Below are 25,407 nucleotides of genomic sequence, written 5' to 3' on the forward strand. Positions count from 1 at the left end.
CAAAGTGATGACACCTCGCGGTTTAAAGTGCTAACTTCTGATTTTACCTCTGGTTATTACAGAGCCTTCAAACTTGGTTCGGGATATATGGATCCAATATGCACCCAAGAATATTTACTATAACCCCGAGATGCAGACTCTGCAGTTGAGGAAATGATTAAGCTGTATCATCAGGACTCCTATTAAATATGGTAAAAAAATAAACTCCTGGTTATTAGTTTGGGCTGGAATACACTGAAACCGCAGTACAGTCGGTGTGATCAAGTGAGGGATCAGTGTGACTGCCTTTGGTGGAATTTGTCAAACTCAAAAAGCTACAGTAGATGTGAGAATAATCATCCAGTGTGTCTGTGTGTGTGTGTGTGTGTGTGTGTGCACAGGACGTGTGCATTATTGTGTATCTGTGGGTGTGTAGGTGCCACATCTCTGCATCTGAATGTATCAAAAAGAATGTAAGTGGTCTCGCTAGAGGGAGAGTTAAGTGTTGCTATCATAGTGTGAGCCGGAGAGGCTACCCACAGCCATTTAGCCAACAAGAGGACAAGCACTGCAAGCCAAGCAGAAGAACTGCCTGGAGCAAGAGAGACAACTGCATGTGTGTGTGTTTCTGTCTGTGTGTGTGTACATGTGTGTGTTGTGTAGCCCACTGACACGGCGTCATTGCTCTCTTTGTGTATCCGACTAGGGTTCTGTGAATAAGCGAACGCGCTTTGAACTCAGACAGCACTGTGTCACTAATGTATTTTATTACCACAATCCAGTTTATGGTGGCCCCTGTCAAGTGATGTGTGAGAAGAAACTGGTGCATGAGCCGCTGCTGAGCTGGACCTGACTAAAACAAAAGGTTTCTTAACTCATCTATTCCTCCATCCAGCAATCAATCCATCCATCCATCTATTGCTCTGTCATGTCACCTGTCAGCTATTTATCCCTCGTTATCTTCAGACCCTTGCATCACAACATTTCACACACACACATACTTCTGCAGAAAATCACGAACATGAATAAACCCCAACAAGCACTTTACACACTGTTTGCAGCAGTGACAACAATCCCTCTGACCTGCACAACATAGTTTGGTTTCTGTGTAAACTTGGTTTCTTTGTCTTCCCAGTATTGCCATTAATCTGGCAGGGCACAGGCCATCTGTAGCTGACATCAGGAAATCACTGCTCACATGGCGTCTGTGTGTCCGCGTTAGTCCGTGTCACAGGAATGCTGCAGGGGGGGAAAGAAATAGCAGTGGCTCTCTTCCCTTGATGAAAATCAACATAGAGTCATTTGCATTCAAACCAGAGAAGCATGTGGTCGAGCTCTCTCAGAGGAGGTCGTTTGATTCCCTCCTAGGGGAGCCAATCATTGCACCGGCTTCAGCCATGAATATGTCCAAATTTAAAATCTGGCCAGCTAAGCTTATCGGAGTTCAAAAGTTTATACAAAAACGAGTACCCAGTCAACTCGGTGTGTTTTGTATTAAGGACCTCACATCTATCTGTTTAAATTATACTCAATGAAATGAGATCAATAAATAACAGCAGTAGCATTAGTGTTTTGTCATGTTGTTGTTTGTGTTTGCAAGAATAAAACTACTGCGGTTAATAATCCTCATCTCGTGGCTTTAGTATCTCTATGCTACATGACATAAAACCTGTGGCAACATCTAATCAACACCTGCGACAACCTCCACAACACATGCCATTTCCACTGTATATGAAGAAAGTGACGGCAGTGGAGAAACAGCCTGCTTTGGCTCTTTTCTCCCTCCCGCTGTGTTTCTTTCATACCACTGCTCAAGGGCAGCCTCGTTACCACTGAGGGCTGATAAATGGCCGACTTCACCCTCCTCTGCTTCCCTTTTCGTAAACTAGGAAATAAAACTATGGTGGTGGTACCGCAACCTCCCCACTGAGCCGTTCTGGGTCGATCTCATCCCACCATTACAGTACATTCAGCCCGTCTGCTTCATTTTAGTGATAAATACGCTATTGTAAATCTCTGTTTGAATGAGACAACTGTGACGCAAGCAATAATGTGCCGTAACGGCAGCAACATTGGTTTCTCTACTCTAATGCATAAGGGTCAGTAAACTTCAGCTGGTGATTAATTAAATGAATTAGATTTTGTGTCTATATCTTGCTTGAAATACGACTCCGTGCAGCTCAGGTTAAGTGAGCCAACTCCCCTTTAAGCTGCTATCATAACCTTCTGCACCCACTTTTGATGAGCACATTACATTTGAGAGCGGATCCATGCAGGCAGTGTAAATCATTGGTACTGTTACAGGCTGATGAAGAGCTGCTCCTCAGGAGAGAAGACATTGCTGATCGAAATTAGACATCCCTTGAGATGCTAAATGAATTAAAAACCAACAAGTTGTATTTGTCTAGTAGAAGTCTACAGTAAAAAGGACAGACCTGCTTTACAGTAGTGTACAGGCACAGATACACAGATACACACAAACACACGCGCACACACGCACACTCCTCACTCTAGTGAAGACTGCCTCCGTCAGTCCTTTTCTCTCTGCCATCCTGGTTTCTGCTCTCCATTTGAAAGATTTAATAAAGGAGTGTCTGAGCGCTTTTTAGTTGCTAACTCTTAGTTTAGGCAAGACAATTATTCTAAGCAGATATATAAAAAAAAAAAGATATAATGTGTGGTTATTCAAACCGTTTTCTGACATGGTCTTTATTGAGATGAGCTGCTAGTTCACATTCATTAACTGAGCTAAAATAGGCTATTCACTGTTTAACATGAGGTCAAACTGCATACAGATATTTTAAAAAAAAAAACGTCATTGCTGACCTATTTCTCCCAGGACAGGGCAGACCGTACAAATAATATCTCCAGCGGGTAAAGGCAACATATTTCATATTGTTACACCAGTTCTCTCTCATGTACGGAGCCTAGCAACTGCACATTTCTGAGCGCTATGGTCTCTATGTGTTTGAATTTGTGTCTTTCTGAGGTGTCGTCCACCACCCCGGTTTTCACTCAAGTCTGAACTGTGTCTCTACACGCCAAACACTAATAGAGTTTACATCAAAGATTTCCCTCCCACTGCGACAGCTTGAGTGGATAGATACACTCACACTCACACTCTCTCTCTCTCTCTCTCCTTCTTGCCACCCTGTTCTCAACCTATTGCCTTTTCTCTACCTCTCTCTCCCTTTCCCACCCCCAGCGGCGTCGGTAGCACTGTGGAGTGTCACCTTGCTCTGCGCCCAGTGGCCTGTGGCTAGATGATGATGATTTATAGCTGAGGAAAGCAGGGGTTTGGGAGATGAGGTTGGTGGATGGCTGGGTTTAAAAATCACTTGTGGCGGTGTATGAAAGCCATGATGAATGAATGTAGCCTCTGCACGCCAATCAAAATGATCTTCTACGGCGTACAGTAGGTTTAAGATGCATCCAGAGGATCTGGGCCGCTTTGTCTTCCTCTAACGATCTGTTTATTTCTCTTTCCAAAACTCATGTGTATGAGAATGAAGATGCACGTAAGAAGGTTGGCAGCTCACTCTCCGTAAGACGGAAAAAGCCTGAAGATGCCCTTTAGAAACTTATATTTAAAAACTTCACAAAAACAGGCAGTGGTATTTGTTTTGTATAGTTTGTCATCGAACAAATGTAGCCCATTGTGCAGAAAATCATTCACAGAAGAAACCATCTGTGATAATAAAAAAGAAGTCTGGCGGATGTTGATGGTGAGAAAAAAGCCCCATTCTTTATTGTTCTGCTTAACACAATTGACGGTCAGGATCGGTGCACAAAGACACCAGTGTAATGGTTACATTGGAGATGTAGTGAGTAATGGTGAACCAGGACAGTAAGGTCTTTTACCTGAAATAGATTACCTGATGTATTAAGAAGAGCCAGGAGCAGGTTATTGTTTTGAATGCTAATATACATGTATTCTTTATGAATAAAATCAAACACATCGACAGCATCGGGAACCCCTGTGATGTGTGGCTCTCAGTAAGGAGACACTCCCTACGGCTCACTGAATAACCAGAGTGGCACGCAGCATATAGTACAGCATGTGTGCTCTGGACGTTTACAGTAATGACAGTTAAGAAGATCTTAATATTTCTGTTACAATGTCAAAATGATCAGTCTGAACACACCTTATGGGACTACAGATGAAAATTGGCTTGTAGCTAAATCTGGTACGAAGCATATTTTCTCTTTTTCTTTCGATTAATGTGTTTTTGTACATGTTCCCTGATATGGTATTTCTTGAAAACATTGTCTTTTTCATGGGATATGCATAGTGAATATGAGTTTAAATTGCCTCAGATGATAATTGTTTGGTTTAATATGAGTCCTTTATCACTATTTAAGTCACAACAGCATGCGTGAGCAACTTGTAGTGGCCAAAACCGCCCAGCGACCAGTTGTCCGTACTGTATGCATATTGTATGAGTCATACAACAGCAAGTCACACAGACAGATTGTGCTTTGCTCTCCATCTGAGTCTGTTCATATGTCAGTGATATAACAGCTAAAAATCTCCGTCATCTCCCAGTGAACATATTGTTTGTGGTGCAAAACTGGAAATCTGTTGTTCCAGGTTCCAAAAGGACATTTATTTATTGATCTTCAGTCATTGCCAAACATTCAACCAGGAACATCGAACCAGTAGGCTGTTGTTTAGTTGTCTAGTGATATTCTACATCTTCGACTCTGAACTAATAAGTATTGCTGGTGTAGCCAAACACTGATTTATCGTATTCCACACTGGAGCGCTGGGTGACATGATCCTTCATTACCATGAACTCACATGCAGTTTAATCTAAATGAATCCCACATACACCATCCTGCTGCCGAAGATACTCCCTAGAGAGCAGTAGAATCAGAATGTATATTAATCCACTGATGCAAATAGTCCTCAATAAAAGCACCTGTTTAAATAACTTTTGCTAAAAAAAAACTACAGTGCCCAGCTGTATTAGGAAATCATTTAGCTAATTGTTTTACATGAAACTTCTAACTTATATATTTCAAAGCCATTTTTCAAGATAAGTGCGCTTTGGATCAAGTGCAACAAGCTAGAAAAGTTAGAAGGCATTGAATGTCTTTCCGTGGGATTTATTGAACACAAGTTATAGAATAAAATGTAAAAGAAAACACCAGCCTTATTGTTTAAAGATAGGTACGTATAAAATGCTTCTGCATATAACCCATATTGTTTTATAGAGGCTGTAGAGCCCATATTTGTTTCTCTGTAAGACTCCACTAACCCATAATGTGCTGCACAGCATCAGTCCACACTGCTGGCTCAGTTCAACTTCCATGAACCCCATGGGCTTGGTTCTGGTTGGACTGAATCTCTTCTAACAATTTGTTTTCACAATTGGTTCACAAATATGGTGAGAAATTGTGGTGACGGCAATTTGCAGTTAAGGCTGGGGCCGGGAAAAAGCTGCATCAGTTCATATCTTTTTTTCAGACTGTGTTGGCTGCCCCGTCCTCCATCAGGATATTTCAAAGCTCTACAACTGGCCCAGTTCTCTGCATGGGGCGACAATAGCGTCACCACGCAGTAATGAATCAAATTAAGTGGAATGTCAGCTAGGCTAACAGAGCTCTCCTTCTCCTCTCAGCATGAAAAGGAATAGTTTCATGGCTTCAATTTGTCTCTCCCTGCCCTCACTGGCACATATTTTTGCGTTTCATCTAAAAAAACGATGCTTCTGGCAACGACGTGATGAGTAGAAGAGCGGAGAATCCAATTGGAAATGTAGAATCGTGTTCATGTTTGCAGTCAGAGGTAGAGAAGTGGACTGGTGTAGAGGGGGGGGGGCCTTACCTTTGGGTTTGATGTAAATATATGCGATAACGTAAATTATATCCCAAGGGAGGGCCTCCACCTCCACCTCCCTCTTTCTTTCCCTCTCCCCTGTGAAGATTAAAGTACGTATGGGTGATGTGAAGGGAGAGTGATACTTTAAAGTGAGAGAAGAAAGAGCGACACAGCAATATGCCAATGATATGCTGATGAGCAAGACAGAAGATGTAAGTGCACGAGGAGAAGACAGATAAAGAGGGAGCAATGCATTTGAATGAATAAACATGCAGTGAGGCTTATATGCATGTGCGCAGGTGGCTTGCATTTAAAAAGCCCCTTTCTAGTCTCCCCCCCCGCTCAAAGCGCTGCACACTACATCACCCATTCACACAAACATCCATATACTGAATGGCAGGGCCAGCCATGCAAGGTGCCACCTGCATATCAGGATCTAATTGAAGTCCCATTCACACATCGCTGGCACAGCCTTGGGGAGCATTTTGGGTATCTTGCCCAAGCACACTTTGACATGCGGACAGGAAGAGCAGGGGATCAAATCACATATCTTCTAACTAGAGGGCGACCCGCTCTACCTCTGAGCCACAGAAGAGTCTTAGATCTTAAGATGCTGTGAAATAATATATCGTTTGGTTTTGTCCAAAGTGATTACCCGTGATAATGTGTCGTTTAAAAAACATCTTTCCGTCAGAGTTAGTGAGGGTTTACTTATTACTTGTTACTCTTAATGCAGTTTTGCTGTCAAGTCTGTTGTGTGTGCATCATTGGCAAACTGCCAAACTATGTGCTATGGTGAAGTGTGAAAAGGTATCACAGGTACAGGAGCCCCACACGAATACGAACTGCCACAGACAGCCTTACTTTGTAGTTCAATCAACACCTCTGGTTTTCACAGAATTGTTATGTACTGCAGGTCAATTTTGTTACGAGGTGTTTTCTGTCATTTTGTTGCATTTACTGTAGCTTATTTGTGGAAATCAGTCTTTGCATTTTTAAATCCAGAAATATTTGAGAATAATATACTCTGCTTTGAATAATCATTTTTGTCTGATTTGATTTTTCCTCAAAAAAAAAAAGGTTAAATTACCAAGTTAACAATTCTTGAAGTGTAAACTACTGGAAACAATATGTCCCTAAATTACTAAAAGTTGCATTCTCCGTGTATTGAGCACTGGAGGTTTTAAGTTTCCACATCACGCTTGCGTCCTACTTGTGATGTCACAAAATCTTGCTAATGTGTACGCGTATTAAACTGAGATTTAGGTGTGCACCGAGAAACATCCCCTCTTCAACAGATGACTGTGAAAACAACCCCTAAGCGTGAAATTCTCCTTATACATTATTCTAATATTCATGTGAGGTAACAATAAGCAAAACATGTTTTAGAGTGGAGGGGACTCTAAAGAAAATACGATGAATGCAGATAAACGGTTGTGTTTTTGAAATCAGGAAACCTGAAACACAGTATTAAAAATGTAAAAAACTGTTATGAAATAGCCTATGTCAAGCTTCCCTGTAATACGTCAATACATGCGAGTATAATGATACAATAGAGGTTAAGAAGAAGGAGGTCATCTGCTTTAGTACAAATGATCAACCTTCTAAGCAGGGGATAAATCCTGGATAGAAAAATCTTGTGATTTACAGAGAAAAAAAAAGGAAGCAGAGTGAGGTGGTGAAGAGAGAGAGCAGAGCAGAGTGAGGTGGTGAAGAGAGAGAGCAGAGCAGAGTGAGAGCGACAGAAAAAAAAAGCAAAACAGTGAGATTATCCGTGGCCTTCTAATCCATACTTTATAATATTCTCGCCCAGAGCGAGGAGAGCATAAATCTGCCGTATGACAGTCTATGGGAACACTTAGCAGACAAATGGACAGAAGGGAGCAGAGGATATTACACTGTAGACCACGATAATCTGTCTCTCTCTAGATAGATAAGTATGTGCTTCCATATGGGTGTAAAAAGCATGCAAAAGCACATGTTCCGCTATTCTATCACAGGCAAACTGTGACTATTCTTTAATTGTGTGTCAAAATATGATACCCTCCAAGCTAAAATAATACAAATTCAAATTTTTTGAAACCAGCTGAGCTAACAAGATCATGTCATATTTCTAAACTGAAGACAAAGAACTGGGGTTTATTACCGAGACAATCCCCTCCCATTGAAGGACCATCTGCAAATCAACCTCGCTGCGAATCTGGAAATGTCTTCGCCCTCCCGCTATCCGCGTCCTCACCACGAGGCTCGTTACCATTTACCTTAGCCTCGTACTCGAGCCACTGAGTGCTCCGATGAGAGAGAGAGAGAGAGAGAGAGAGAGAGAGGGGGTCTATATGCATCACCAGTTTGCAAACCAAAAAGTGTATCCAATGTCTTGGGGGCGCGGGGAGAAGATGAATAAGAGTGGCGGCATAAGATTGGCTCTATATATAGCAGGTAATCTGTCATCTCATTTTTGTCATCGCCCTTCCCCTCGTTTGTGCTTTGAGGAACGAGGCATTGGTGTTCAAAAGATCAGAGGAAGTAAGGAGGGAATCTTGGAGGCTTGCGGAGAGGAGAATACGGAGAGAGTGTGTTTGTGTGTGTGTGTGTGTGTTGGGAGGAGGAAGGAGGGATCCTGCGCTGAGTGACTGATGACTGCTGTTTTTAGAGTCCCAGTTGCAGCAGGCCGAAGTCCAAGCTGAATAGTTCACAAGACAAAAAAGTAACACTGTACATCTAACACTTTAGTTTTAAAAGATTTCCACTGATTCTCATCCTGCGCTGCAAAAATTTAATTTCCTGTCGACCTACAACATCACTGGTGCCCGCAGTCAGATATCTCTGAAGTGGATATTGTTTGAATGTCCTGTCAGATCCTGACAGGTTGGATTCTCTGGCAGAAAGATCAGTTAGAGACACAAACGGGCGCACACACACACACACACACACACACACACACACACACACACACACACACACACACACACACACACACACACACACACACACACACACACACACACACACACACACACACACACACACGCAAACGCTCTGAGGGGAAAATGCTGAGGGGTCTTATGAAGGTTCGCCTGGTGGTCACTTCAAAGCAGAGATGAAGGAGTGGATAAAAGACGGAGCACAGAGACGGAGGGGGGGGAAATAAAGAAGGGGAGGAGGAGTGAGACATGAGGCAGGATAAAAAGATGGGAGCAAAAGGCGGTAGAATGAAACAGGGGGGGGGGGGGGGGGGGGTGTGGGCCAGATGAAAGAAACACAGAGAGGGATTACTCTGCAAAAATAAAATTCAAAAGAGGGAAAAAATATCTGCGTGGGAAATGTAGCAGGACACACAAGGATAAAGGAACAAAAAAAAGAAAAGTTGTTCACATCAAGATGTTCATGCTCGCGCACACGCATCACGGCCTCACACCTGGAGAGATGAATCTGGATGTTTCTAAATTAACATTCTGAAATATCTAGACCCAGATGAGAGGTTTGGGAGGCCGAACCTCGCCGCTCTGCGCAAGTCCCGACTAAAGCAGAAACGTTTTGCTGAGAGAGAATCCCCCCTGCTCTCAATCCAGAAACTCTCTGATGAGTAAAACCTGCAAGCACGCACTATTACATATGGGAGGGGGGGGGGGGGCAGTGAGCTACATGTAGCTAGCTCCATCTAGAAACCTTACCCTGAATAATTCAGAGGTGTAAATAAAATATATCCAGTGGCCTTCACCTCAAAAAAAAAAATGTGAAAGAAGATAGCTGCCATGCTGAGTAATGAGTTCTTCTCTCGCAAATGAGTTCAGAAATGACATGCAAGTGGATGAGTACTGTAATATAAAAAATAAAAGACCGTACCTCAAAATTCAGTTATTCACATTGATATTCAAGGAGTGGGCTGTGTTGCTTGATTTAAAACAGAATATTTCATTTATATAGCTGCCTTTTCATATGACGGTAAAACATGCCATCTCTCCCGAACTGCAAGAAAATCATAACAGCAGTGATTGTAATGATGTCCAAAAGTGCTATTATCGAAAAAAAACAATAACTGGGAAACATTGTTATCCAGCTGTGGGTGCTCGGCAGACGCATTACTGTCCTTTGATTGTCCCCGGAATAACAGATGATGGCAGAGCGTTTATTGCTTTTCTCCGGCACTGAAGAGTGCTATATTTCCTGCATAATGCATGAGCGCCAGGACACGGCCCAAATCATCCCCAAAACAAATAGCCTCATAATGAATGGGGCAGCGAGCCGTGTGTGCGTGTAAGATATCAGTCCCTCAAATACATGACGGACTGCCACGCTGGCAGATGGAAGGTTACATGGACAAGAAATCAAAGCAGTAATCAGTCAGGAGAAGATGAATAAGCCACAGCTCTTTCCCTTTTGTCCCACCGGTGCTACCGTGTGAACGATACAGTGTGGTGCAGTCGTCAACGCGTGTGCCAAAACTACAATACAGAGTAAGTAGAAATCAATACGCGCTCCAGCCTATTCCTCATCGCTGAGCCTATGATTATGACAATCACGCCATGTGGTTGAAGCATGGATCGTGTTGCACTGCTGGCTCAAAAGGGGCGCTTCATGGCACACAAAAAACTTTTTTTTATTTTCAAAAGGTCAATCAATATGAAAACTGGTTCATTTCCCCTGGCCACCCTCGTCTTTCTGAAATTATGCAATAATCGCTCTTGAATGGGTCGAATGGGATGGTGAAACTCCCTCAGCACACACTGTACAGTAGCACATCTGCAATTTACATTTTAAAAGCAAGGAGAAAAAGGTTACAGCAATTACAGTTATTTTACATTAGACTTAACCCAAATTGCATATGAAACCTCCGATCCAAAAGCAATTCTTTCTTCCCTTTATGTAAAAGAAAGCTGCTGTTCAAAGACATTAAGTCATTTTTAGTCAGACTGACACAGATGGCCACACAATGGGCCTCGTGCAACCACTCATACAAAGAGATTCGTTGTAAAGTGGCTTGTTCGAGTGATTTAGGAGAACTTTCCACATTCACCAATTTTTTCCGTATTTCGTATTTTCAAACCCGATTTACGAGAGGGTCCAGACCAGAGTTATGCAACTAGTCTGCTGTTATCCAAGCCAAAGTTTTTCACTAATGGATTGTATATTTTATTACTTTGATGCAATTTAGAGTTTGAAAAACCCTTTTCAAACGTGTATGAATGTGTATGAATTACACTTCATAATTGTGTTGACATTATTATCCTGTTTGCAATTCAAATTATAGGCTAATACAATTCTAAATGAATCCATAAAACCCAAAGATAACAATTCATTTAAATTGGCTATCGATGCTATTGTATATTGTAACACTACAATATAAATTTGAACATCTCAAAGTGCATAACGACCCTCTCTGTTTGCAGTCATCGATCACCTTGCTGTGGCGAGACGTTTTTCATGTGGAAGCATTTTATCTTTACTGCAGTGACAGTACGACCCTCAGGTGACACGGCATTAACAGAACTCGTTAGCTTTACCCATTCCGTGACTCAGCAAGTCCGTTAATTCTGCTGCTGATGCTGCTAAATGATGCTTTCCTTCATGGATCTCTGAAAGCATGACTTCAATACAGGTCACATGGGACAGGACGCATAGCCTTACATGGTTAACTATGCTCATGAACACGCGCTCATTCACGCATTCATCATGTTTACGCTGGTCATACTGACGAGGCACACTCGTACACGCTCATCGTACGAAAAAAAAGTAAGAGAAAGTTACAAAAAGATAAGAATAGAAAAATGTTCTTGAATGAGGTCCACTATTCTCCATCCTGTCCGTACCGCTTTATTTCAGGACCCTGTGTTCTTATGTTTGCACTTGTCTTGGTGCCCAAATGCCAAGGTTGAGAAACTTAAAAGATGTTTCCTGGTTGAGCCCTCAGAGACAGACATCTGAGGACAGCTGCCTCCCCTCTCCCTGATCTCTTTCACTCCTTGCCTTCCTCTCTCTGTCAATCACAGACAAACTTTTAACTCTCCTCTTCCAGCCCCACCTCTTTGAACTCACCATATTTCCTCCCCATCTGTTGTCTGTCCTAAAGCACTCTCACTCTCCTCTCCTTCCACACACACACTTTTCTTTCATTTACTTACAATGAATACTTGTTCCATTGAAGCAAATGGGTCAAGAGTGTAATGTCAGTAGTTAGTCAGGCAGATAGGAAGACAGCCTTTGTGTATTTGTGTGTGTGTGATGTGTATCACACTGTAGCTCCTATTACTCTGACACAACACTTTCTAAATTTGCCGCCTGACACGAACCACTGCCTGAGCCTCTGGGCCTGACCTCACCCAGCATGTCACCCTCACTTTACACACATCTCAGGTTGGAGCTCAAAAGATATCTCAACCTGAAAATGGAAAACCCCAAAACACATCCTCGTCAGACTAAATGATCCAAATCTCGCTGTGACGTCGTTTTGGGTTGAAAATCTGTAGCTGATATCTTTTATACTGCGCAAACGAACTCTGAAAACATGACTGACCTGGTACAAATATATATATGTCTATATATTGGAACAATATAGGCGAACAGATTTAAGGTTTGATCAGACAGTAAGATAGCAGCACAGCCACTGCCCTTGTGAAAGACAAACTTTGCCATGGCCTATATAATGGTAAGACCATACCAAATTGCCGCTCCCCTTTGAACTTAACTCAAGTTTGTATCCTGCAGGTCTCAGATACTTGAAGGTGCGATGATTAATGGTAGCATTGTCGACGGTAATGAGCAATGGGACGTTAGCTGTGCCCTTTATATTCCGTTCCTGTGGCTGGCATCTGCCCACCTTACACATGTAGAGAGAAAGTAGTCCTATCCCTGGCTGGAGGGCAGAGCAGAGAGAGCTAACACATTTTTATATTCTTGGCACGTCATGCGGGAATATAAGAGAAGAGAATGGAAGGGAAATTAGAAATAGAACAGAATTTAGAACTCAGTGTTAGATTCTCTGTTGTGCCACTTGCAGAGAGTGAAAACATTAATACCACAGTCCTATCTATATGACGCTACCTCTAGCAGCCATGAAACTATGCAGAAAGACTGAAGATGGGGGTTATTGGCATCTGTCACTCGCACGTCTCGCGGTACAGATATATTTCTATTTTATTACATTGCAGGTGTTAACCAGCTAAGATACACAAAGTCATGGCCCCAGAGTCCAGCACATATCTCTCTGTAAAACCACAACATCTTTTTGCTCAAACGCGATATAACATGTCAATTAGTGAGCTTTAGAAGTGTTAATTAGTGTTTAGAAGTGCCGACAGAGCCAGGCTCGCTGTTTCCCCAAGTTCCAGTCTTTGTGCTACGGAAATGAGAGTTAAATCAATATTGTGATCCAATTCTCCTCAAGAAAACAAATAAGCATATTTTCCAAAGTACCAAAGAGTTCCTTTAAGTTCAGTGCCTGTGGTTACATTGAGATTACGGCATGGATTCTTTTTTCCTCACATTTCACAATATAAACAACAGATTAGATATCCAGCATACCAGTGTGTGTAAATAGCTCCTGTGCAGCGCCAACTATGAGGACAGTGAGTGCAAGGACAGGTTCATTTAAATTGGACATCTGATCACGCTGAGACCCTTCAATAACTGTGGCACGCACTGTTAATTCCATGTGGTGTTTGTTTCAGCTTTAATAGGATTAAGATATTATAAAATACATTCTACAGAACTGCCAAATGAACTTTACGGTGAGGTAAGAAGAGTCAGGGTTCCTAGAGTACATTAAGGTCTGATTTGATGTCACACTGGTGGTAGAGCCCACTTTCAGCAGAGCAGTGAGCTGCTTGGAAAGGTGCTAGTGTGTCCCTGTGTCATTCCACTCATGCTTCACAGCCCTGACCTCTGGCTGTCTCATAAACAGAAGCATTGGAAACTTTGTGTGTGTATGTGTGCGTGTGGAAAGTGTCAGAGAGAGTATGAAAGTGAGAGCGAGATGAGTGACGTCCGGTCCGCAGCAATCAGCACACAGTGACGCACACTGCTGTTTACTGTACTCTACTGCAGCACCGATTTCCCCGAGATACATCATTACATTACATTACAGTCATTTATGTACAGTCATTTATAGACGCTTTTATCCAAAGTGACTTACAATTCAGATTCTATCACAATTCTACACCGTCAGCGCAGCTACAGGAGCAATTTTGGGGTTAGGTGTCTCGCTCAAGGACACATCGACATGCGACTAGTGGAGCCTGAGCCGGGGATCGGATCTTCCGATTGAAGGACGGCCCTGCTATCCACTTCGCCACAGTCGCCCACCCACATCATGACAGAGAGAAGATGCATTTTCATAAAGCAGTCTCTCTGATGTGTTTTACTGGAGGTCACAAAGTGGTCAGCGTTTAGAAACTGTTACTTTTACAGGATCTTGAACTTGTGTGATTATTTGGTTTGGCGAAATGGAAAAAAATATTTGTCATCACTAAAACAAAACCTTCATCCAATAACCAGTATACAGTACATACAGTATATTATTGTCACCTGTTACTTTAGTTGATGTTGGACATGAATGGGAGGTCAAACTGGGGCTGCCACCTTCTGCTGTATATTCGTCTTTCCAGATAATCTTTTTTCGACACCTTAAAGTGACACATTTAAGAGTTAATTATCGACTTAACCGTTGCCTTATCTTTGAGTTTTAATGAAGTTAGAATTCATTCAAAAATAAGTTCATTACTGTTTATCTGAATTGGACAACGTTATTCATGCATTTATCTTTTCTGAGACTGAGTGCTGCAACTGTCTGTTCGCGTTGCTCAGAGGAAAAGCCTGGTTAACATCTTTATCTGAGCATCCAGATTTCTGAGCGCTACAAAGAAGACTGATCACATTTCCCTCCTCGACAATGTCCCACAGCAATGCTTAATTGTCCCAATTCTGAAAACGACATGTGTTTGCGTTCTCTGTCAATTGCTCTCCTCTCGTCATCTAAATGACTGCTGGTGATGACATAGTGTGAGATTTGTATCCTCATTCAAAACCTTTAAGTGAAGACACACATACTTGAGAACCTGGTTCAGGTCTGATCTCTTACAGTATTTTTAGTTGTCTAAGCTTAACCCATGGAGTTGGTAGATCATAAAACTGTCATATCGGTTGTTTTGAAAAGAGTCATACGGGCAATTTTGGAAGGCACCGGTTTAACAACTTGTTGCTCCAGATTTTGTACAGTCTTGCACCAAATTCCAGATTTTACAAGTAATTTTAAAGACTTACTTGACTTACATCCATGATTTGGCTCCGGCATACTATGCACTGTACCCACAGTGTACACACACTCTTCTATCCTGCAGCAGTTCACCTCCTTACAATAGACCTTACAATCTAAATCTAAATTTAAAGCTAAAATGTATTTTTACAAACTTGCATTTCTGCAGTAGGTGTTCAACCCATCTGATGTGATGTTTCTCTTTTTTTTACTCCTCTTTTTGAACAATGGGAGCCATCTCCGCAGCCCTTTATTCCTCCATGCCTACTGCCACCGTCTCCCTCTTAACTTCCCTATCCCTCCATTGTGCTCGGATCACATTATGTGAACTCTCATTACAGGGGTGGTAATAGACTCTTCAGCACTAAGATCCTCTTTATTATCCGTCAACTGAGGACTACATCTCTAAGCTGATTAGCCCAACCCGTCTTTTCAGCATTTCAATTAGGAGCGTTTTGAATAGTCAAGCAGATTGCATGACTCATATTCGTCACTGACATTTTTAGAGTGCTACTCAGTGTTAGAATACATGTAATCCAAGAACTGCATTGCAGCAGTGAGGATATATAGAGCTACAGAAGAATAACATCGTGGAGGATTTTAATTTTGGACGTGCAGGGGAATGGCTATCAACAGAAATTCAAGGCAATTTACAGCAGCAGGGAGGTATGTTTTGGCATAAATGGCCCAGCTGGCAATCATACTACTGTCATACACACATTGAGTTTGTGCCGTTCTTAAGAAAAACGACAAGACAAATAAAATATTTCAAGGAGCATCATCATTACCATTTATAACACAAGATTATGTCTATATTAGCTTGAGCCTGTCTGCTCTCAGAGGACTGTAAAATGGACATTCTGAGCGGCGTAAAGAGAAGCTGGGTCTTTAGCTGCCACTTTAAAAAGCTGCAGCCTAAGTGCCCATGGGCTGTGAACACCTACACGCTTAATCTCACTGTTCAACTCACTCTGTTCATGTCATTTCAGATGAGCTCGCAGAGGAAATGTCCCACGTAGGGGCCCTTATGTTTGGGAAAGAACGACAGAGGAGGAACCGGAGAGGAGGAAATTGAGGGAGAAGAGCGGGTGGACGAGGTTGTGACTCCTAGTGCTAATAGATTTGGGTCAGATGACGACGATATGATCTGCTCAGGGCCGTGTGTGTGTGTGTACACGTGGGGTGCATCGTTGTGTGACGTCATTACAAGTTGCGCCAAAACACGATGATCTCGGGGTATTATCGGTATCTGTTTAAGGTATCCGGCTTTATCAAATACCCACTTGACACAGGAGTCACCACTGTGTTTTATCATTCTGTCTCTGTCTGACTCCCACACACACACACTCACTCACTAATCCATTCAGTCATTGTTAATCCAGCTGTGCGCTGGCACAGAGATGTGCTGTACACTGCTGACAACCATGTCACTGAGGTGCGGATGTCATACCTGTCTGTACTTTGGTTGCTAATGTTGTCCTTATTGTTACTGCTGCTGCACCGCTCTCAGGGGGAACACACATCTGAATCCACAACAAATGTTGTACTCTACCCTGCCCATTATAGCACAATGTCTCTCTGTGGATATCATCAATGTCGTCAATGCATGTACCTTTGCTCTAAGTGTTGTCGTCATGTTCTCAGTTGTATTCATTTGACAAAGAGCTCAGCCTCACTCAGAGCATCAGTCTGAGAGAGGAGGGCAGAGGAAATATGTGATACAGTCACACACTTTCTGCAGTCGTCATGTACGATTTGCCAGAGAACGACTCCAGCGGAGCAGCTGAGAGTCGAGTGCCTTTTCCCAGGGCACCTTCCTGGTACTTGTACAGGAAGATCAGAGCCATTCATATTTCAAATGTGAGCAGATAGATCTTTTTACAGTTGTGATTTCAGTCCCAAGTGTCTTTGCATAACATCTAAACCACTGTTATACTGTCAAGCTCTTGTATTTTCACAAAAGATCACAAAATAACTTGCTCGGATGCTTGGATCAAGAAGTGTATGACGGAATAAAATAATATAATCAATGTTCATCCTTGTTGTGAATGTATCTGTTAGCTTTCAGGGTCTCTGAACAACTAGTTTAATTGTTATCCTCAGTTATAAACTGCTTAATCTTTTCAAAAGGTATTGTTAAGCAGTATGAATGAGCTGGCAGCCTGTAACAGCGTAAGATGTATCGCGTTTTGTCAGCAGCATGACCAGCAAAAATGAGTTGGTTGTGGTGTCTGGCTCTACTAGAGCCGGTCGCACCACCTGTTAGTGACTTCCAAGTGAATCAAGTCACAAAATAAGAGTGTAGATTTACACATTTACACAAAAATGTATCCTCATACAGCAGTTCATATAACATGTTAAAGGTTATTTTTCATTTTGTGTGCATTTCCCACTAATGTCACTTGTTACATACATAAAGTATTTTCAAAATAAACTTTCGTCCTCACAGGAAACAACTTCATTAGGTTTAGGCAACACAACTTCTTGCTTAAGTTGAGGAAAAGACTGTAGTTTGTGTTAAAACAATTAGGGAAGTGGCGTTACGCGAGTGTGGAAGTTACATGACTAATAAATCGACGTTGTGACTTCTGGTTTCACTCAGGACACGAACAGTGGTCTGCTTGACGATAGTCCGGTGTCCTCCTTATGCAGCTTTTGTTGATTTGTATACTTTCATGTTTGCAATTACATCAAATAAATAAGAATTGATTTGATGAATATTTTTCAGGTAGTATTAATATATCATTTGGCTTTCTAAAACTGGTATTTCAGGATGTTATTTTAAAGCTCATGATGCTGCATTGACTTCCTGTTTACATAGTTGATTGCTTTTGATTGGACAGCGCTACAGATGTTTTTTAGCAACAGATTTACACTTTGCCAAGACATTCCTGAAGTTTGAATTGGGCGACCCAATTTAGTTAATCACCAGTTTGAAACCAGCTAGTGGTTACTAAGAATTTAGGAAGGATTTAACACACAAATTTAGTGATGGATTTACAAACAGCTGGTGCAAGCCACTCCTGATGAGCACTTATGCTGAAAGAATGTACATATAAAATATAGCTCCATACAGTCGTAATGGAGTTGATCTAAAGGACTTTCAAATTGGAAACCGGGGGTGTAGTCTGTGCTCATGAAGCCCAGATTAGGATTTGACAGCTTGTGGAAAGCGGTTGGCGTGGGCGTATATGTGTGGTCAGAGAGAAACGTTGTGAACTAGAGTGTGTAGAGACATCCAGAGATTTAAAAGAAGGCCAGATGAAAAGCAAATATTAGGAGGAGGAGATAGAGGAAGACATCATTGAAAAATGAATTAAGACCCATGAGAAAGAAGGAGCAGTCTGATTGGGATTAAGTGGAGGAAGGAGAAGGAAGGTGATGGAGAGTTAAAGCTTGAATATGAGAGGAGGAGTGGCATCAAGATAAAAAAGATGCAGCTGCGAGGGATCATAAAATATAGAGAAAAACAAGAAGAGGAAATGCTACAGAAAATAAACTAGAGCGACAGATAGAGGAGAGATACTGAGCACTAAAACGTAGTAGAGGAGACAGCAGATGGTGGGGATTATTCTGGACTAAAATACTCTGGGATCTACACAGGGAAGGCTGCAGACATAAACCGTTGCAGACTCCATCTGCCAGAAATAGACCAAAAAAAGCTGAAAGCCCACCATCGGCATAATGATCAAATGCTGCCTAGATGGCAAAACCCCCAAAAACGTCATCCTAGACAACACCATAAATACGTTTTTAAATCTCAGGATAGAAAGAGTGCTGATGTTCTATTAAGTCAAATCAGTTGGGAGAGACATCCTGTCGAGTCATTAGCCAAAGACACAGTACATGCAAAAATACGCACAGCAGGGGACCTTTTAAGACATTTGTATCAACTAAAAACTTAGCTAAGCCAGCATTACCGTCTCTCGGATGGCATTTGTGTCGAGACATAACGTAAAACACGAACAGGTACTAGTTGCAGCAGGTGCGTGTGTGCTGGAGTATTTCACTATGTGTTTGTGTGTGATTATGGCTGATACCATAAGACACCCCTAATCCACATTTGATGTTCGCCATGATTAGGATAACAGGCTGCGCTAACAGTGTGCGCATGTGTGAGTGTGCAGAGAAAATGACAAACCCCCACAAATCCCCCCAGTAATGCCTCTATATCCATCCGCACACAACCTGAACACACATAGTTGCAGATACAGTCTAATGCCTGCCAATCAAATCATCCCGTCTCCCTCCGCATGCAGAGAGAGAAAGAAAAAGAGGAAAGAGATCTAGAAGTAAATTGAAGACTTTTGTCTTACCTTTCCCTGTGTGTAGATCGAACCTCGAACCTGCAAAAAAAAGGTTAAAACATAATTACTGTTGTGTTCTGAGTGCACATACGTGGGGCTGAGCAGATCATACAGGGAGCTGCCGCACTGATGAAGCAATTTAAACATAAAATCAACAACAATAGCTTTGTGTGCAGGCAGAACCCACACACCAGGCTCGGTTTCTGTCAGCAGCTTTTCTCAACACTCCTCTATAATTGCCTATTGAGCCGTGTCACTCAAGACTTGTACTTTATGTTCCTGCAACAGCAAGTAATTGTTCGTACATTGTAGTCTCAGTATTAGTATTAGCTTGGCAAACATATTGACTTATTCTATGTGTGTTTGAAGGAGAGAGACACGTGTGCATGTGTGTTTTATCGACTAATTATCTACGCTGACTGGGGACAGTTAATTCAATCCTTTCGCGGCACTGAGCATGAAGTAATTATTGTGCAGGGGTGCATATCCACCAAAAGAAGTCAACATCCACATGTGCTAAGTACATAACGTGTGCGCACACATACTGAATGCACTTCTGTAACAGAGACAGACACACCACAAGCATTTCTCTTACACGCCTGCACACACTACGATACACCCGTACCTTGGATTGCAAACAGACACCAAATTGTTGCATCATCACCTTGTCTTGTGAGCATTCGTACAAAAGCATCGGACATCTTTCCATCACCATCAGCTGCTTGACAAGAGCATGTATGCCCAAACTAAATTTCTCCCTCAATAAAATCAGATGGCAGACGGATGTGTCTCCATTGACTTGCATCTGACAATCATCTTACTGCCATCTTCATTACAATTGGCCTCAGTCAACCTTTTGTGACTTCTGCTTGGGTGCACCAGCATGGTAGCAGCAAACAATGCTTCTTGCATTTCATAGGTATCAAAGAATAAAGTCGGTTACAGAGATTACTGCCAGTGCGAGGGCACATTTCATACATTGTTACAGTGCAAAATATGACTAATTATTTCAGCTCTGCGCTAAGAGGTTTGGTAATGCTCATTGGCCACAGAGGACATCACAGAAAATACTTTGTAGATATGTTTGCATCTTCATTTTGATACATAATAAATTATGGATTCACTGGGAATTATAATGAATGTTTTATACGCCTCCCAGTGCCAAACTGTGCACACTAACATTGCCAGTAGGAAAATCCCCAAAAAGAAAAAACTCTCCCCAATTTCTTGAAGTACTCAAGTTTGCCTGGATGAAACCATTTCATATGGATTCTCCTGGGAAAGACAAACATTTAGCTGCATCTCTTTGCTTTCCTAAATGACAATACTTTCTCAAAACCAGACTTACTTAAGCCAGACCAGCTGATTTTGTAACACCAGGAAATAAACTATTTAAACTATTTAAACTCTAGTTTTTGTTCTTTAATGTCATGCAAAACACATGCTTCATTGTCGTGCACTGTTACATTTACAGACTTGTGAAAAGAAGGGACTCTTTGTTACGATAAGTTCTGTGCCGAAAACCTTTAACTCACTCAGGCTGAACGGAGTTCTACAGGAGGCCTGGAAGCAACGGGAGCTGCTGCGGCATACAAATAAGCTTTACAATCAGCTTCTGACACACACAAAGGCACTTACATGCCAATGCTGTTCATGTGCAAGTTCATTTCTGAGGTTTTCATCCGAAAAAATGTGCACAAAAGATGTTAAATCACAGGATTAAATCTCCTTTAGTCCTACCATAAACACCCCTGTGTATATGTCCTTATGGTATTTGACACAAGTAATGTCTCAGTATTGCTGTTTCGCGTAACCAATGCAAATAACATTTCGTAGAGAGCCGAGTGCATATGATCTTAGAAACATATGCGCTTGCTCAATGGAGAATCCTATTACACCCTCTTCACGTGTGACAACATCAAATCCAACAGCAGCAGGCCAAACTCCCTGCTTTGTGCTTGTTAAGGCGAAACCTACGTTTACAAATTTGATTCCAAGTCAACTAAAGGTTCTCAATGATGTATTCAGTGGTGAAAAAAAAAAAAAAACGCACAGAGAAATAATTGCCCATATTTTCAGCATGAGCTGGCTGTGAGGGCAGAAGTGGGAGGCCGACACTTCGCCTGGCTGATCCTTTTCAGTTGCAGATGTTCACGGGCCCATCAGCAGCAGGGCTTAACACTCCATACGGCTAAAGAGTTGGAGACGGTGAGGAGTGATCATTTCATCATTTGTTGAGCAGTGGTGCCTGACCACTTACATTCTGATATGGCTTTCAGGTGGATCAAAGGCTCAAAGGAAACAGGGAAGGTGTGTCGAAATAACGGGAAAACAAGGGCTGCACATGCTGTTATTCTAACAACTGATAAATTGGATATACAGACAATGTCCCTGCTTCAAATGACCTGGTTGGAAGAACAGTTGGATAGGCCTCTCAGGAATATGAGCAATCAGCGACTATCGACACAAGAAATTATTCTAAAAGAATGACAAGTAATATCTGTGTGACTGACTGGCAGCCAAGAACAAAAAGAGCTCAAATAAACATTCAACCTGTGAGTAACAGACTATATATCTCCCTGTCTGAATGCCACCACACTCCGTCTTTCCTTTGCTCTAAAACGGTGTGATTAGTCACTGCCTGAGTCTACCTCGAGCAGGTTGAATTTAATCTCAACCTCTGAGGCACTTTAACAAGAATTTCAAACCATTACCCAAGCTCAACAATTGGTGGTGGCTGCCAAGCACCTTCAAGGGAATGTCAGTTTCCATGGAGACCAAGCCACCCCCCCCCCCCCCCCCCTTACCACAAGTAAAAGTCAGTAAAAGCCCATTGACGAGCACATATCACAAACCTCTTTTACTGTCTCTTGTGTACTGCCTCGCCCTTTCTTTCTCTGCCTGACATCAATGTTTGTGTTAATCTATACGTCTTTGAGGCAGATGTTTGAACTGAGGAAAGTGTTTGTCCATGTTAGTAATTACTCATTTGCAGTTTCCCCGGCAGTTTCCCTGGGACTCTGGAGGCGTTCGTGGGAAGAAATAGAGAGACGTATAACATTTAAAGAAAGTTAAAGAATAATAAACTAAGTCAGGAGGATTAACGCTCAGAGTTAAGAGGAGATGGAACCCAATAAATAAGAAGTGTTTTTGACAGTGGTTGTAGTTGGCCGTTTAAAACTACTGTAATCACTATTTAACCATTAAGAATGGATGGAATGACTGTTTGTGAAAGGCGTCACTCCTGGAGGTGGATGTGTAAATGAGCAACGGTTTGCCATCAACTTTCATTGTGACATATGTGAAATCGGGAATACAGTATGTCCGTGTTGACAGCTTGTTTCTGTTGTCCAGGGGATGAAATTGGGCAAAATCACACCAGAGCTCAGCTCCACTCTGATGGAACTCAACTGAATCTTCTTCAGTATAACAGCATTGCCAACTCTTTCAGACACTGACCAAACAGATGTGGAATGAAGGCTCCTTGTCTTTGACTTTATTTAGTCGCTGAGGCCATCACACAGCAGCAGGATCGGTACTTGTGTCTTCAAATTGAGAAAGGGGCTGTACGCAAGTGAAAGTTGTCACTGGCAGTGTATTTGGGAATAGGTCTATATATTTGGAGTGTTGTATTATTGTCTTCTGGGACTTCAAGTGGAATTCATATCAAGGGTAGCCTCATCCAAATTACCCAAAAATAAATATAGTATAAAAATGAAAATGTTCTTGCTTCTCCGCAATGGTATCTGGCTATTTAGATTCAGTAGTTAGATGTAGATGAGCGGGTGAGCGGGTGGGCGGCGACGGCCAGGCAACTGCCGAACTAATGAGGGAAGTGGGAACAGGTGTGTCGATGTGTGGGCAGACCGGTGATGGGGAAAGTCCGAGGGCATCTGGTGGATGGCTGGAAAAGGGCAATGAAGGGGCCTGGGGAATAGGGAATGTGGCTGTAGAGAGAGGGGGGGGGGGGGGGTGGCAAGTGCAATAATTGCAAGGAAACAAATCTCTCTTTAGTTTTGCCTGCATTCCTGAGGTTACTATTTGAGCTGTGAAAACAAGAGTTTGACAGTTGTATTGCTAAATATATGAGTACTATAATAAGTGAAATACCTTTAAATAGTCACGGTGAATCAAAGTTTATGTCCTGCATTGGTGTCAAGGTAAAAATTCACTCCTTGTAATCTAAGGGATTAAATCTGAATCCTTTAAGTAGAGTCAGAAATGTGTCTTTTGTTCGTCTGCCTCACTCACAGTTTTTATTCCATCTTAGCGAAAGGGAACAAGTAAAGGAAGAGAAATGCTCAATGAATGCAGCTTCAAGGAAAACAAAAATGTGTCTCCCAGAGGCAAACCTACGCTCTTCTCTCCTGCCAGCGTGTTCAGCCAGAAGATGCTCACCAGGTAGCGAGCGGCAATGATGGAGATAACATGCCCAAACAGACTCCCTCAGGAGGCGCAGCATTTCCTTAAAACCACACAAACTGCATCTATAAAAACACATCCTTGGCATGCATTCACACATGATTTCATGACCCACGGTGTTCACACCTGATTCTCTCCCCTCCTGAGTCTTAATCAAGTTGTTTGTTTCAGAAAGGAGTTGTTAGTTTCATCTTTTCTTTGATTGTGTAGGTGTGAATGCCTCCGAGTGAGCGTGTGTGCCCGCTCATGTGTGTGCACACTGTCCCTGAGAGTATTGTGAACACATTTAAACGCAAGTAACAAAAACCCCTCATGACTTCATCGCATTGATCATTTCCCATCATCAGCTCTCTTTGTTATTGGGAATACAGGTCATTACAATGCAGCGGAGAAGGTGTTAAAAGAGGTTTTCTTTTATGGAGAATGATTTGTTTGTTTTGCGTTCCAGCTAGCTAGCCTCCTGGGCCCTAACCTACATTACAGCACAAAGACTATTAATCATTGATGATCAGACCTTTTAATATTGCTCATATAAAATGTATCTGCACATGATAAAACACATGACGAGCTCTGTTCCAAAGCACTGCGACACAATTTTGAGGTAAAATTATCAAGTCTGTTTTGTCAATTGCAATTTGTTTAAATGTGGTGTGATTTGACCACTTTGAATGCTGGTAGGAAACAAATGATCTAAGTACCCAACATCTTGAAATGTAAGTAAAGCCTAGAAATATTTCTAGTAATATTCTGGAAATATTTCTGACACAGGCATCAAAGAAACGTTTCAAATAGGAGAAGTGGTGTGTTCAAAATGTCTCATTTAAAAAGTAATGAGCCACCTCAGAAGTCAAAGGCCCTTACGAATCTCATATCTAAAGCAAATGCAGAATAATCGCATCCAGACCTTCTTTATTACTGAGGAGAGAAACGTCTCCAGAGGTCAATTAACCCGGTGTGTGAACTGAGAACTCTTGGCGCGGATGTCTAATAAGCCAATATAATAACGACACACTCACACAGTCACACGTGCACATATACGAGCGCATGGTGTAATCTCACACGCACGCCAACAGGCCAAGATAATAGAGCCAATGTCACAGAGACACTTGCCAACATGGCCTCACTTGCACAAAGGCCTGTTTATCTCCCTCTCTATTAAACTCACATACACTCACACATACTGTACATATACACCAAGCAGACTGCCGGCCTTTAATCACAAGTCATGTTTTAATTGGAAAAGGTGTGAAGGAAAAAAAGACGGAAGTGGCTCAGTCTGGCACAGATACGTTAGAGCGTGAGACTGCTGGAGCCAACTTAGTGGATCCACATATGCTTTTATCAAAAGGTCATTTCACAGTCAATTTGTCGGTGGAGATATAGATTATTTTTACATTCTCTCCCAATCAGGCCTCCATCACTTCTCAGAAGCCAAAACAACATGGTAAGCTTCTTTCTGCAAAGTCGTTTTATGTAATATGACTCATGGACTGAATTGAATTAAGCAAAATGTACAGGACAGTAAGCCTGGAAATGTTTTGATGACATGCAAACAGTTGAAGTCAGGGATCAAAACGCCAACCTGGTGGTTAGAGTACAACCCGCTCTACTGAGCCACAGGCTCC

The 25,407-nt window shown here is 42.1% G+C and overlaps 1 protein-coding gene across 1 annotated transcript in view; it reads right to left on the minus strand.

Annotated features, from left to right (window-relative positions):
* Window positions 1-25,407, minus strand: part of igsf11 (immunoglobulin superfamily member 11) — an 85,779-nt gene that overhangs the window by 42,075 nt on the left and 18,297 nt on the right. The window contains exon 2 of the mRNA XM_076100284.1: window positions 19,370-19,399. Coding sequence (XP_075956399.1) covers window positions 19,370-19,399 — 30 coding nt within the window. The remainder of the gene's footprint in view (window positions 1-19,369; window positions 19,400-25,407) is intronic.

This window comes from Anarhichas minor, unplaced genomic scaffold (genome assembly GCF_050575085.1).
Source record: "Anarhichas minor isolate MPS153535 unplaced genomic scaffold, ASM5057508v1 ptg000026l, whole genome shotgun sequence".
In the NCBI taxonomy this organism is placed as follows: Eukaryota; Metazoa; Chordata; class Actinopteri; order Perciformes; family Anarhichadidae; genus Anarhichas; species Anarhichas minor.